Below are 15,670 nucleotides of genomic sequence, written 5' to 3' on the forward strand. Positions count from 1 at the left end.
GCCTGGAGCGGCAAACCGCGGCCAGTGGAAGCTGCGATCGGCCGAACCTGCGGACGCAGCAAGTAAACAAACCGGCCCCGGCCCGCCAGAGTGCTAGAGGTTGCCGACCCCTGGTGTAGTCTGATGATTCCCATAAACAGAGTGGGGGAGGATCTGGTTTGATTTAATTTGATTTAGTGTGCTATTTAGTTTTTGTATAAAGTTTTTTGTACTGTGGAAAATAAGATGTCTTTTTTTTTCTTAGAATATCAATGGAAGTCTTTGACTCGTCTGTTGAATAATCTGACTATGAAAGTTTTTTATCTAGATGTTTATTGATATTTTTATCAGCTGACGATATTAATGGAACAGAATTGTAGTATTTTCTTCATATGTAGTAATGCCATCTACTGTATCTATAGTTTAATTGATAAAACAGAATTAAGCCAAAGATACAAGTTATTTAACACTTAAATGTATGTCAGAATTAGATTGTTTAGTAGTGTTTTCCTTTCCTCTTAAGTGTTTTGAGAATTTGATGGCAAACTTGGGTTCTTGTATGTCATTATTTTGATAGTTCATAGAACATGCCTTCCAATTTTTTCAATAGTTTTTATTAATCTAAAATCTTGAAATTTATAAAACACAAATTCTACAATCCTCCTTAATTGATTTTTAAAAAAATATTCCAAATCCAGAGTATAAAAATTTGTTTGGGGTCAGTAGAGGTACTGTCAACAAACCAGTAAATATACATGTTGGTTTTAAACTAGCAGGTGCTTCCTCTGATTCAGGCAAAAAAGAATAAACTACTCCTTCAGAAACTTAAGGTTTCTCATAAAAATGAGTCTGATATTTCACTGCCTCCTAATCTTAGAAGAGGGAATTGTCTCTTCTTGTTTGATTTAACTTGAAAAAATATTGAGATTTTACCCTGCAAAATGAATTATTTTTCAAGCATATTAATCTGTGCCCATGTGGTTTTGCAGAAGTACCACTTAAAGAAACAAGGAGTCTGGAAGAAGAATCAGTGGAGCAAAAGTGATTTTTTTCTTTTCAGAATGTCACTAGTTATTTAATAAGGGAGGTTTTGCAGTTATAGCCATTTTTTATTGTATTGCAAATGTGTTTATAGATGAATGAATGGTTGTTTAGTAACAAAAGTCACGTGTGAGGGGGGAAAAACAGCAGTTGATAAATTATTGGTTTCACCAGTTATGAATATCTTCATTTTAGGAAGGAACATCTGCTATGGAAAATCTAAATGAGATGCAGTGTATGTGGTTCCAGACTGAATGCGCTTCAGCTTATCAGAGACTAGCGAAGTATGGTGATGCCTTGAAAAAATGTCATGAAGTGGAAAGGGTAAGTAGGTAAAAAGATTGGTCTGTTTCCTATATACATTTTTTCATAATGCAGTGTAAATATTGATTGCCTCAGTCAGTTCAGCATGCCATTCTTCACATTTAAAAATCTTGATACTTCAGTTTTAAAAAATGCTATACAATCAGCGTGTTAACTTAATGGATTACAGATCTTTTTTTGTAATATAATTATTTTTAAAAAACTGAAACGAAAAAACCAATAACCATAAATCTTTTTGACATGCTGTTATCTAAAACTATTCTTACAGTGCTATGTGCCATCTCTCTTCTACTTGTTCAAAAATGTAGACACTGTTTAAAAGCAAAATAAAATGGGGTAGTATTTTCTGATGGAATTGGAACAATAAAAATGCCGTTTTCATCAAAGGGATGGGGGTTTGTTTGTTGGGTAAATTAAATTAGCTTTCTTTTTTAAAAGAGATTGAGGGGAGATTTCTCTTAGCTACATTTCTACAGTAAATGGTTCTCTCATTTTCCATGTTAGATATGTTGGGGTTGCAAATAATGCTAATTGTTACTCCACTTTGTATCTAGATGGTAATGGACAGAAAATCAGTGAAAGGATTTAAGTATGATCTTGTGTTTTGGGTTTTTTTAGCATTTTTTTGAGATAACAGATGATCAGTTTGACTTCCACACATACTGCATGAGAAAGATGACTCTTCGGGCCTATGTAGACCTTCTGAGACTGGAAGATGTTCTCAGGAAACATGCCTTCTATTTCAAGGCTGCTCGATCAGCAATTGAAATCTACTTGAAACTACATGATAATCCTTTAACCAATGAAAGCAAAGAACAAGAAGTGAATTCAGGTACCTAGGCAGTAATGCAGGCCAATGTGTACATAACACAAATTAAAACTTACTAAGCTAAATAACATTGCATGCTATAAAATTATTATATATTGTACCATACAGAAGTTTTCATTTTCTGTCCTTGACTATTTCTTTTCAGTCACTGATCAAACATTCAAGAATAAATTTTATGAGAGACAAGCTTTTTTATCAAATTACAAAACTAGTAGTTGAACAAAAGACCGATGTCAGTTGAATTTAGTAAAGCATTTGGTGTGTATATAAACTACCTTCTAAAAATTCATCTTGTTTTAGATATGAACACCACTACATAGCTCTTAAACCAGGAAAATAATAAATGAAGAGGTAATGATAAAACCATCATGTATTGAGTTTAGGGGAAGGTAGTCAATGGATTGCTGCAGTAATTGGTGTTAGACCTAATGTAGTTAATACCATATATACTCGTTCATTAGCCCGTTCATTTATAAGCCGACCCTCCAAGATGGTTAGGTAAAAATAGCAAAAGCTGTATGACCCTTTCATAAACTGACCCTGTATTTCAGGGGCTGGCAAACTTTGGCTCCTGGCCGTCAGGGTAAGCCACTGGTGGGTCGGGACATTTTGTTTACCTGGAGCGTCTGCGGGCATGGAGCCCACTCTGCCTGGGGAAAACATACAGAGACATGTAGAGATGTTAGAATTATGTACAGGAAATAAATTGAGCTTCAGCTTGGCAAAATACAAGTGAATACTTCTGGGAAATAATCTGAAACTGGTATTCATTGGGAAAAATATTTTCTCAGTGTAAATGTGAAGGATCTAAGGGAGTAATAATGGTGAGTAAATTAGTTATGAGGGTCTTCAAATGCAGTATGCCCGCAAAACATCTGAAGATTTTACTTCCCACCCATGCACCAGTGGTGCTGCAACTAGAATATTGCATGTATCCAGAGCATCTTAATGTTGAGACAGCATTGACCAAGGGGAAGAAATTCAAAGATGATGATTTAATGTTTTTTTTAAAGGACAGGAAGAATTGACACATGTGAGACCAGTAAATCCTTGTCCTCCCTTCAGAGTATAATAAATTGCACAATATATCGTGTATAACAAGATGCATGTTTTATAGCACAGCTCAATGCACTTATGTCACTTTTCCTTTCTCCGCCAAGTTGTCTGTCTCTTTATAGTGTAAGCTCCTCTATGAAGCACCTAGTACATTAGCTGTATATAAATTTATGCCATATAATAGTTATACTACCTTCCAAGTTAAGTTTAAATCTATGCATTCAAAGGGTGCAAACACTCCGGTGTAATATGAATGTTTTAGGAGGCTTCCAGTAGATATTACCAAAAGCATTAAGATATTGAACTAAGGGTAATAGGTGAATTTAAGTTTAGCCTCCAAGAAAAACGTCGTCCACCTTTTGTTGGGCCACCTCAGATCTTTGGATGAAAGGCACTGTATGAGTACCAAGTGTTCTAATGTCCCAGGATGTAAATAATATAATGGGATTTCCAAACTTCGCATTTCATCTGACTCATTGTTTAAATGAATAATTCTAAGTTTCTGGACTTTCAGTTTTATATTATTTATATAAACCTTGGCATTTAAGATACAAAATGTTTTGTGTTGGATGTGTAATGTCCAGTAACATTAGACTACATAGTAATTGGTTCATTTTATTGATAAGTGAAAAGGTTTCTTTTTGAAATTTTTGTATAAATACATCTCTCCTTTCCCTATATGAAAAGTCTAGAGATGCCCATATATTGTTTGAGGAAAAACCAAGATGATTATTGAAATTCTGAGTCTATGTATAAATCAGAGGTTAAATTAAACTATTTTATTTTATCTATAGAAAACCTTTCAGCCAAAGAACTGAAAAAAATGCTTAGCAAGCAGAGAAGAGCACAGAAGAAAGCTAAACTTGAAGAGGAGAGAAAGCATGCAGAAAGAGAACGACAGCAGAAAACTCAAAAGAAAAAAAGAGATGAGGAAGAGGAGGAAACTAGTGGTCCCAAGGAAGAATTAATTCCTGAAAAACTGGAAAGAGTAAGCATTGTGTTACTTGTTATGTAAAATGTATGGCAGTTTCATTTTATGATATTCTCTTTGGCAACCCCATCCCCACACAGTTCTGGAAGATTGTAACATGGGAAATATCCTTTTAAAGTGAGATTTAAAAATCCTTTTAAAGGGACAAATCAATTTAAGTCATTTTTGTACAAAACAAATTTGCCTACCATTTTTATAATACTTTTAATTAAATAAAAGATAACAGAAAAAATTGTAGTTCACTTTTACCAGTTTGTTTAGGTTGTGCATTTGATAGCACTTTGTTGATAACTGTAGGGTTTTTTAAAAAAACAAACAAACAAAAATCCCTTAGTCCGTGCCCCAAAAAGCACACGGTCTAAAACAGCAGGTGGAATCAGAGGGAGCACAAGGAAACAATGAGACAATGCTGGTTAGCATGATAGGCAGTGGTCTTGGCACATCAGCTACCTAGCCATTGTCAAGTTTTTGTAGGTACTGTTCTTCTGTATAGCCAGTGTTCCTTGTCGTTTATATAGGTCTTTCACACAGCAACAGAGTAGAGAAAAGGTAGGAAAATGTGATTGACAGCCACAAAATTTGACATGAGGACTTAATAACGTTTGTTTGTAAACATTTGAAACTATTTTTTTATTATGAATTAGTTCAGGCGTTTGTTCTTGTTACCACTATAGATGATATTAGTTAGAAGGTACCCATCTGAAATACATGGTGGTAATGCCACATGTAGCTATAATCACCCTGGGATCAACTTAAAATGGTCAAAAGAGAGCAGTGATATATAAACTGTTTCTTCAAATACATTTTTCTTGGTTCAGTTTACTTCAGACAGATGTCGTCATGGTTTACTGGTTGGCTGTGTGATCTCAAACTCTGTAGATAATTCATTCTTGTGTATAAATGAAGATTTTTCTGTTTTGTGCCAATACTCTAGAAATCAGATAGGTGATTGAAGCACTCTTTTGCTTGCTGTGCATAGTGGGACCAGGACAGGGGTGTGGTTTTGTTTGTTTGTTTTTTGTTCAAAAAACAAAAGGGCTAATCTGTCACTGAATGGTGGCTGAGCTTTATGGAAAGCTTCATCTTTTTAAAAGATGTATGTTAGTGATAGATGCCTCCTCTTTATGTAACTTGAATTTCGTCTTCTATTAAAACAGGTCAAAAATCCATTAGAGGAAGCTATTAAGTTCCTTATGCCACTTAAGAATCTTGTTGCAGATAACATAGACACACATCTGTTAGCATTTGAAATATACTTTAGAAAAGGTAAAGTATATGTAAGTTTTAATTTTTTTCTCCAAATGTTCTAATCCTTTATTTCAGCCTATTTTTACCCAGCTCTAGTCTACATTTACTAACATACTGAGGCAAGAGTTTCCATCATGCCCAGTGTTAATGGATAAATATTACAGAAAACTTAATGTATGCCATGTCACCTTTTTTTGGCAGCACATAATTTATTCTTAAAACTGACTTTAAGAATAAAGGAATTTGCGGTTATATGCTAATTAGATGTGATATGGAGGAAAAATATTTCTAGTTGTAATTCTTCAGTAATTAAAAAAATTAGACTAATGTACCTGATACAATGTTGCTAATAATAGTGAGCAGCAGTTCTTTTATAATGGAATGATGTTAGAGGCTGCCACAATGTTATATGTATTTTATATCTGGGTATTGAGAGTACAGATATGACAATTCTGTGTAGGACTTAGTGTTTCTAATATTTGCATTAGATTTACTAATGAAACTACAAAGTATTTGGGGAACATAACTTTCTGTAAAAGCTAGACACCTAAATATTATACTTATTTTACATGGTTGCTGGGTTTTTCAGAAAACATTGCTATCATCACTTTGGGTAAAAAAACTGATTTTTTTTTAATTTCTGAAAAGAGATGAGTAAAAAATGTACCTAACTTATTTTTTTAACTAAATCGAAAGGTTTGGGGCATTTTGGGGTATGTTTATGAGAAAGTTAAGGGAAAGGAACACAAAAAGTTAGAGAGACGTATATAACCTTGTTTTTGGTTTTTTTTGGTTCTTGTTTTTTGCACAGGAAAGTTTCTGTTAATGTTGCAGTCTGTCAAGAGAGCTTTTGCTATCAACAATAATAACCCATGGCTACATGAATGTTTGATTAAATTCTCTAAATCTGGTATGTACAATGAAACCACTGTAGATATTTTATAGTGTCTAAATACTATAGAAACACTAAAATATTTAAAATAAATTAGACACACATGGCAAAAAAAATTGCATTATTTATATACAAAGTGTTCAGAATTTCATCAGAACCTACTGATGCCATTTAATGTTTTGGTGAAAACCAAAGATAGTAAAATATTCACTTCTGTAATACTGATTTCAATCATAAAGTGTGCTTGTGTGTGTGTGCACATGCTAAAGTGGTATATTTCCAGATGTGAAGTTTCTCTGGAACAATAGCAGCAACAGTAACTTTTTCTGCTTTTCTTTTCCTAAGTATCTGATCATAGTAATCTCCCAGAAATTGTGAACAAGGTCCTAACTCAAGAAATGCAGAAAATCTTTAACAGAGATTTGGAAAGTTTTAATGAAGAGTTTCTCAAATATAATGCTACCTCCATTCTGCATCTGCTCTCAGGTTTGTTTGTTTTGATGATATGAAAATGTTAAATGATGGTAAATAATCAAGTTAATGTCTTTCTCTGTCCTTAATTCCAACCAGAATATGTCGGAGACTCAGATGCAAATTATTTTTGACATTTCTGTTTGTTTGAAGGGCTTTAACAATCCAATTGCCCACTCTCTGCCTCATGTGGGAAGCTTTCTGTTTCTACAGGATTTATTTTAAAAGAAAACATAAGATTCTATCCCTTATGGTCTCAAAATACCTTTGTTATGTAAACAATCCTCCCTCCTTATTTTCCACTCAGCTGGAGTGCCTCTGCTTCTGCTCATAGCTTTTCTGAGCAGCAGCAACAGAATGAAAGAACAAGACTAGTAACTTTTACTGCTGTTATTCACAAAACTAGGTAATGATGGAAAAGTCAAGAATTTGTCAATTTTACACTGCTCTTGTGGCTGCTTAGGAGTGGTCAGTTAAGATACTACATGGCAGTAGGAAAGACAAAACAACTTGGGGGTAGAGTAGAGGAGTGGAGTGGCCAGAGGCTCTGGATAAAAATAGTATAGAGTAGAACTCTCCTCCTCAGGAAAGTAGTGGCATGGGTGAGAGGAAAATAAAACTTCTCCCTTCCAGCAGCTTGAGGGTGAGAAAAGTCTTCACATTTATCAGACATTTATGGTGGGATCCATGAAGGGACTTAGGCATTGCAATATTGAGCATCAGAGCACCTAACTTTTAGATGCCTGGAAAATCACAGCAATAACACTGCAATCCACAAAGCCAAGTCACTTAGGCTCCTATACAATGAATGGGGACAGATCAGTGCCTAAGAATATAATCCACAAAACCTAGCATGCTAGGTGGGGAGCTGTGTAGGCAAGCCAGTAGAAGATACTGAGGCTTTGGCTACACTTACACTTCAAAGCGCTGCCGCGGCAGCGCTTTGAAGCGCTAAGTGTAGTCAAAGCGCCAGCGCTGGGAGAAAGCTCTCCCAGCACTGTCCGTACTCCACCTCCCTGTGGGGAATAACGGACAGCGCTGGGGCTTTGACCACACTGGCGCTTTGCAGCGCCGCAATTTGCAGCGCTGGAGAGGGTGTGTTTTCACACCCTGCTGCAGCGCTGCAAATTTGTAAGTGTAGCCAAGCCTTGAGAAGCGTGTGGGCTATGGCCTCACCCTCTCATGGAAATAAGTACTTCCCTGCAGCCTGGACCCGTGTGCCTGTCTCTGCTTGCAATCCACAAACAGGATCTCCTGGAGTCACCTAAGCTACTTCTTGCAGGAGTGAGTTACAGGTCTGCCTCATTCCACACAAAACAGGAGGAGGAAGAGATGACCACCTTATAACTTTTAGCCCACTGGTTACAGCATTTGCCTAGGAGTTAGAAGACTCAGGTTCAATTCCCCCGTCTCTTTCAGAGGGAGGAGGGAGGGATTGAACAGGGGGTCTCCCACCTCTCAGGAGTGTGTGCTGACTATTGAGCTATGGGATATTCTGATGTGGGGCTCCCTCAGTCTACCTTAGTTGAAACTGTTCCACTGTAGATAAATAATGAGTGACTAAATCAAGGGGACTGGACCCAGGACATCCCGGGTAGGTGCCCTAACCCCTGGACTTACAAAATCATATTCTCATTCTCTCTCTCTCTCACCCATTGACTGTTTCACTGTGGATAAGACTATTTAAGTCATTAACAGTCCAGTGGTTAGGGTACTTGATGTACTGCACACCCAGTACTGGGATCTGCAAGGCAAGCTGGATGGTTCTTTCCTCCTTGGGCATTGTAGGCTGATGGGCTAAATCACCATCCTGGGGAATACAAGTGGTCACACCCTGTTCACTTTCTAGCCTGTGCTTGAGGGCTGTTTATTCTGCAACATAAAAAAAAATTGAAACATGAAACAACAAAATAGTGGTCCTGCTCCCTACCTATGTTATGGGTCCTCTGACCTTTGGCAGCTTATTAGTCAGGACTTCCTCAGGGCTACTTGGCCCCTCACAATCCTCTTCTGCAGCTACAGGGGATTGTAGTCTCAGGCTCTCACATGGCGCCTGGGGTCCTCCCTCATTTATATCCCTCAGCTGGGAATCATCAGCCCCAATCATGTGATGCTGCCCAGCTGGGTTGGCGTATTCCCAGCAGCTGCCCTCTGGACTCCTCTCCAGAGCAAGGCTGGCTGCTCCAGGGATGCCCTGGCACTTTAAGAGGTAAACCACCATGTTAAGGGCATCATCACTAGTAAGATTCTGCAAGCTAAATCAAGCCCTGTGCTACCTCATAGTCTTCATTGGACTTAAATAAATGTAACTAATTTAAATGTAATGAATAATTATTAATGATTCCACAAGAAAGAACATATTCCAGTTCATCCCTTCTTAGGTGTTCTGTTCTGTAGAGCAATCAGGAATAAAAAGCTATAAAAACTTACTGAGAAAAGAATATAGTAAGCAAATATGAGACTGAATTACAGACAAGGACTGGATCTGAGTAAGATGGTGCTGCTTTTACCTAGTTACTTTTTAGGTCAAAACCATACTTTTTATATTTTTCCTTGCTAGCAGGTTGTGTGCTTACTTGGTTTGTGTGTGTTGCATATTTGGGAGAGGGGGAATGTCTGTTCATGCCATTGGACTTATTCCGGTAGGATGCCAAATTACATAAATTTGTAATCTTCTGATAGGTCACTTAAAGACCTGTCATACCTGCCAACACAATTAATTATCATTATTCTAGCAGCTCACCTTAACTCCAGAGCTTTGTAAAAATAATTCACAATAGTTCTGAAAGGACATCTACCAGTTCCTTTATCATTGTAGGGTGCATCTCAACTAGCTTGCTGACTTGAATGACTTAGTTATCTAGATATTGTTTCCCTGTTCTGCCTGTTGACCTCTCTTTCCTTATTAACTCTTGCCTCAGGCATCCTATTTCTATTAACATTTTAGTGAAAACTTGAAGCAAAGTTTCCAGTGAGCATTTCATTTTTGTCAGTAGCAAAGCTACAGCTTTACTTTATCCTTATGCTCTTAATGTACTAGCAAATATTTTGCTGGGTCATCATTTATAATAAGTAAAATGTGAAAATATAATTTTCTTATACAAAATATAGTGGATGGAAAATTGATATGTTCTAAAATCTGTAGAAAGCCCCAATCCTATCTTCCTTTTTGTTTTTGGATTGTTTTCTGTATCAGTTTACAATTTTACAATAAATCAAGTTTTGTACTTGTATGTTGTCAGTATCTGATCAAATGTGGGTTTTTTTCTTATGCTTAAGGTGCTAAGATGATGTATTTCCTGGACAAATCAAGACAAGAGAAAGCTATTGCTATTGCTACTAGATTAGATGAAACTATGAGAGACAAAAATGTGAAGGTAAACTAACTTAATTGTAACCTCTTTGTATATTTAGGGACAAAGTAGGCTGTCTTGAGCATGTTATGCGAAGCACAGGATACATGTACACAGTTAATTTTTCTGAATCTTGATTATTAATATTAAAAGGAATATTTTTATTTTGGTTAAAATTATATTCTTGTCAGACCTCTGTAAACATGGACAATGACACTTATTGCCAGCAGAGGGCACAGCATTCATTAATCATGCAAGCAAGATTTAGACATCCCCATGTTTTCTTTGGTAATAAAATAGTTTAGACTAAATTTAACTGTTGCTCTTGTTTCTTTAGACTTTAACAAAGGTTTTCGAGGCACTGCTTGATGGCAGCTTCGGAAGCTGCCACACCCAATATGAAGAGTATCGGACAGCATGTCATAAACTGTTTCCTTTTACGTCTGCCTTTATGCCTGCCACGAATGAGGATGACAGTAGCTTTGCATCAGTGAACAATACAGCCGTTAACCATGATGTGCTGTCCAATGAAATTTGAAGTAGTGTACAAATAAAATATTTGACTATACCTACAGACTGGTGGGATGCAGATCAGGTTTACTTTTCCAGGATGCAGTTTTTATATCTTACAGGTATAAAATGAAGTATTTGAATGGTTAAATGAAAAATGGAGTATGCTATTCGCGTGTTTTTCATTAAAAAAGAACTGCCAATGTTTATGTAAACATTATCTCTAATCAACCTTTGTCATGTTTATTCTTGTACTGTTTTAAGTCTTTTAAAATCCCCAAATTCAACAACAAAATCCCCAAATTATGGACATTAAAGACTGCTTTCACCTAAGTGTTGTTACATATAGAAGTAAGTATAATAATTTCTTGGTAATGAAGTTATCAGTTGAGCAGATTTTAGTAAATTAAGACTGAAAAGTGCTGCTTGTTTCATCCCCTCATCTTTTTCTGTTTGTTTTGGTTTCTTTAATTTTGGTCATTTTGGTTTCTTTTGAAGCGCATAACTGTAAATGTTGGCTGTTTGCATGTTTCTTGTCAATTCTGTGTCTTATATGGAACTAATGCTGGTGGGTATGGAGGTTTGGTTAAATATTGATAAGAGTTTTCAAAAACTTTTTTTTCTTTCTACCTTTTGTTCCATAACTATTGTTTCCTTACGTTTTTGAATGGTTTAACATTTTAAAGAACAGTTGAGTACATGTAATTCCCTGAAATAATAGTGAATAAGATCCTGTTTAGATACCATTGTCTGTCTGCCTGTCTTCTTTCTTTTTTCACTGCCACTTATTGGTTTGGAAAAGCTACTCCAGTTTTGGGCAGATGCATAAGGTACAATAATGGGGAATATGGTTCTCCTCAGGATCAAAAAAATTAACTGGTAAGTTTACTGTATACCTCCATTAAAAGTCTTAGGTGTGGACTTATAGCCGATAAATGTAATACTTCTCTTGCCTAAATACTATTGCTTTAAGTGCTACAAAAGCAACTAGTAGTTGAGGAGTGCATTTTATATTTAAAAACTATTTAAGGGAGCACAAATAGGCTGACTACAAATCACAATGAACCTCTTTCTTATTCTGTGTTCTGGTGCATTAACTAATAAGTGCGTAAAATACACAACACATCAAAATGAAAGTCTGAACTTAATATCGCTGTTTTAAAGCATAATATTGCTGGACAAAATGGCTACATATGACAGCTTTGCATTCTACAAGAACTGCTATCAAAACCTAAATATACTGTGGCTTGTACAGAAAATACATTTTCTGGAAACGGCAATGGAATCATTGAATCAGATTTGTTTTTATTTCACTGTAATGTAAATATTTTCAGTAATGTTAACTAGCCTCTCTAAGGCTAATATAAGTTCATGAAGGGGGATTTTATTAAGACAAATAAACTGTTCTAATTAAAATGGACTCCTTTGTGTGTCATCTGTTTAGATTCAAAATTGTTGAATGAAAAACTCACTGTAAAATAATGCCAACATATGTTATGCTGTAATAAATTATTTTGTACACACTTGCCTTTGGTTTTAATTTTTTGCAGATTCTGTGGCCACACAATTTTAAAGTAGAAAATCCATTCAACATAAATTAGTTTTTCTCTTTGAATGGTACTAGCCTCAATTCCATGAATCCTATGTAAGTTGTGAAAAAATAATTCCTGCACCCACAACCTCATAGATGTTTTGGTAACTGATTTCTCTGAGAGACCTCTACAAGCACCTTTTGTCTCATCGGTTTTCTTGCCCAAAACCAACATTCATTATGCCTTTAGGTGGGAAAGCAGCCAATGTATAGATGACGCAAGCATACGCAGGGAAGAGCATCTGTCTGCAGTTATGTGCCATTGAGCCAAAGCACCCTTAGAATCTGTTTGCTTCTAAGCAGGTGTAAGTCAGTTGGGTCACCCAGCATTCACTTTCAATATTTTTGGCCTGGAAACTGGTATCCAAATGGATGAAGGTGTAATCGAACACCTAATAAAGGCAGCAGTACTATAGATACAGGTATAGGGTGATAGGAATGCCACTGGGATCTGCTTTTCATCTTGATCTCATAAATCTTGAATAACCCTAGCCTTACCCCCAAAACAGAATATTCATAGCACCGTGTCAACATTCTGTTACCTAAGAAAGCAGTAGGAACATATAGTGTAAAGAACAAACATCATTGGCAGGTAGATAAACTAGGTATGTGGTTTTCAAGCTTCCAGAATGGTTGGAGCCCCTGTGAAGGCGTTTATTAATTGTAATAATCGAATCCCTCCATTCCCCTCTGCTCTTTCTGGACCTGCTGTAGGGGTTGAGGCTAGCTAAGCTTTCTTCATGGCTGGGATTACAGGTTCAAATTGGTCTGTATAATAGCTTCTGACCATCCTACAGACCGCTGCAGAGGAAGGCTAGGGTGCTGTAGGAAGGATAATACATTTACAGAGGTGTCAAGAATTGGCTCCTGTCTGAAAATCTTTTTGGAAATGCAGTAATTTTAAAGACAAAAATGTCAGGCCTAACAGGGATGGTAACCGCCTCCACGGAGGGGATGTATACCATCAAAAGCTGTTGCACATGAATTCAAAGAATGTTTATGTACAGAGAATTTTATTTATAAATATATATGCTAATTGTATGTATTCTATTGTAAGTTTGCCTCAGCTTTCTACTAAATTCTAAAATGATTATACTATAGCTGTTATACTTTTGCTCTCCTTTCCTTTTTCCTTCACTTTGCTTTCTATTGTATACTTGATTTTTTTTATTCTTGCTTCCCACCCTCCTTTCTCCATTTCTATTTCCTTCTCATCCATTTCTTTTTTGCTCTTCCTTTATCTTTATCCCCATTTGTGTGACTTCACTCAAACTCCACTTATTACTCCACAATCAACAATCTATAATCCTAATTCCCTTCTGTCCATTTATCCCACAATACCTTTCTTCAGCAATCATGGAGTTCCAGGAACTTTGAGGTAGTACAGCACCAGCGCAAGGTCTATGATTACGGTTCCTAGTTTCTGTGCTAATACAAATAATTAATAACCGGATTTCTCCTTTCTGTAGTAACATTATCCATAAAGATCTGAACTATACCCTCTGGGCCAGCATATTCTGGCATTTCCATCAAACTTGATCTGAATTCTGACCCTCACAGATAGCATCAAGTCCAGCAGCCTCAGATTTGTGCTGCCCAAACCATTCTCTCCAGTCTAACAACTCTCCCTATGATTTACCTCAAGCTTCACCTTCCCTTCATTTTGCCTCCAAAGCATGTAGCTGATCTCAAATTAAAAAACATTAGATCTTTTGAGATGTGAGAGGCAGGCCCTCGGCTTCTCAGGTGAAGCAAGAACTGAGATCAGGGTAATTCCTAGTTTCCTACCTCTCCTCTACTGAGGGAGCAGGAGGATGTGGAGTGTGGATTTAGCTCTTGTAGCACACAACTCTCATTGTTGTATGTCATATACTATCCGGCAAACTTGGTCTATATTCTACTGCAAGGCTCCTGCAAGGTCTGTGACACTGGGGCAACAGACTAGAAATTCATTTAAGAACATAAGATTGGCCATATGGGGCCAGACTAAAGGTCCATCTAGCCCAGTATCCTGTCTTCCAACAGTGGCCAAGGCTGGGTGCCCTGGAGGGAATGAACAGAACAGGTAATCATCAAGTGATCCATCCCCTGTTGCCCGTTCCCAGCATCTGGCAAACAAGTTAAAGACACCATCCCTGCTCATCCTGGCTAATAGCCATTGATGGACCTATCCTCCATGAATTTATCTAATTCTTTTCTCAACCCTATTATAGTCTTGGCCTTCACAACATCCATCTTCACAGGTTAATGATATAAATATGAAATAGGAATAAGAGTCAGAGTAGTAGCTTCATACCAGCTTGTGCTGATGAAGTCTTGTTGAGGATTTCAATATTACTAAGGCCTTCTCTATGTTGGGAATTTGTCATGGTTACAGCCATCTGTGGCTAGTCACCTGCATAGCTGCACTAGTACTAATCCCTACTTGTAAACAGGTTAAACCTAGTTTCAAATAATGTGTCTATAGTAGGAATTTATACATATGCCCCAGAACCTGTAATCAAGGCAATTCCCCAGTTCAGGGATTTGAACAGCTCTCCCAGCCTTTGAAGGTGTGCCTTTGCTCCACAATTAACCCATGAGATTGGCACCCAGGTCAGTCCGCATTCTCTCAGCAATCCCTACCCATGTTAATGTATTCACTGTTTCTGCACTTGCATGTCTATCAGAGGGTGTATCCCATGATTCTTCAAGTGATGGTCCCTATGTGTCCACATGTGGAATACACATGCATACCATATGCCTGAGTCCTGAAATTTTTGCTAGCTGTGTCCGTTGGCCTGCACATGTGCCATAGCGATCCTTGTGCTGTGAACTGAGGGCATAAAAGATGGTTCGGGCCGATGCCTTTCCAGTTCCTTCTTACTGCTGCATGGTCTGAGCTGGAATCTTTGGTATCCTCAGTTCTTTTTTTTCCCCCGTGTTATTTCTGTAAAATGCTGTATACAGTTTCTTAGTAGCTTTAGTAGCTTTTTATAGTATAGTCTACATAGTATAGTTAGATAATATTTTTTTCCATTATTTTTCCCATCGAGGAACTTTTTCCTTGCAAGAAGTCCAGAATTATGCCGAGTTCAAACACTGTTTCCTGCCCTTTCTCCCTTTTAGTAAGTGACTGTAGCGAGGCACAGCTGAGTCCCTCTTGCGTCTGCCCCTGCCTTCTGCCCCTGCTGCCCTCACAGACCTGTCAAGAGATGCCTCAGGTTGATGCAATCACCAGTGTATTTTATTTATATCTATTTCCCACCACCACCTTACTATCTATACAGGATTTTACAGCCAGGCTTCACAAGCAGTAGACCAGAGCCATCAGTCCCTCTTGTCTCTCCCTTTGTCTCTCTGGTTAGTCAGAGTGCAGATAACCTGGCAGCTACTGCAGCATCCA

At 37.2% G+C, this 15,670-nt stretch overlaps 1 protein-coding gene across 2 annotated transcripts in view; it reads left to right on the forward strand.

The window, feature by feature from the left end:
• NAA16 (N-alpha-acetyltransferase 16, NatA auxiliary subunit) overlaps window positions 1–12,211 on the forward strand; it is a 99,096-nt gene extending 86,885 nt beyond the window's left edge. For both annotated transcript variants that reach the window (XM_045012642.1, XM_045012653.1), the window contains 8 exons: window positions 1,216–1,344; window positions 1,963–2,176; window positions 4,024–4,217; window positions 5,378–5,486; window positions 6,280–6,378; window positions 6,706–6,846; window positions 10,111–10,208; window positions 10,522–12,211. In XM_045012642.1, the coding sequence (XP_044868577.1) occupies window positions 1,216–1,344; window positions 1,963–2,176; window positions 4,024–4,217; window positions 5,378–5,486; window positions 6,280–6,378; window positions 6,706–6,846; window positions 10,111–10,208; window positions 10,522–10,722 (1,185 nt within the window). In that variant the 3' untranslated portion in view covers window positions 10,723–12,211. The remainder of the gene's footprint in view (window positions 1–1,215; window positions 1,345–1,962; window positions 2,177–4,023; window positions 4,218–5,377; window positions 5,487–6,279; window positions 6,379–6,705; window positions 6,847–10,110; window positions 10,209–10,521) is intronic.
• Window positions 12,212–15,670: the final 3,459 nt, after the last annotated feature.

Source organism: Mauremys mutica, chromosome 1 (genome assembly GCF_020497125.1).
Source record: "Mauremys mutica isolate MM-2020 ecotype Southern chromosome 1, ASM2049712v1, whole genome shotgun sequence".
NCBI classification, from domain to species: Eukaryota; Metazoa; Chordata; order Testudines; family Geoemydidae; genus Mauremys; species Mauremys mutica.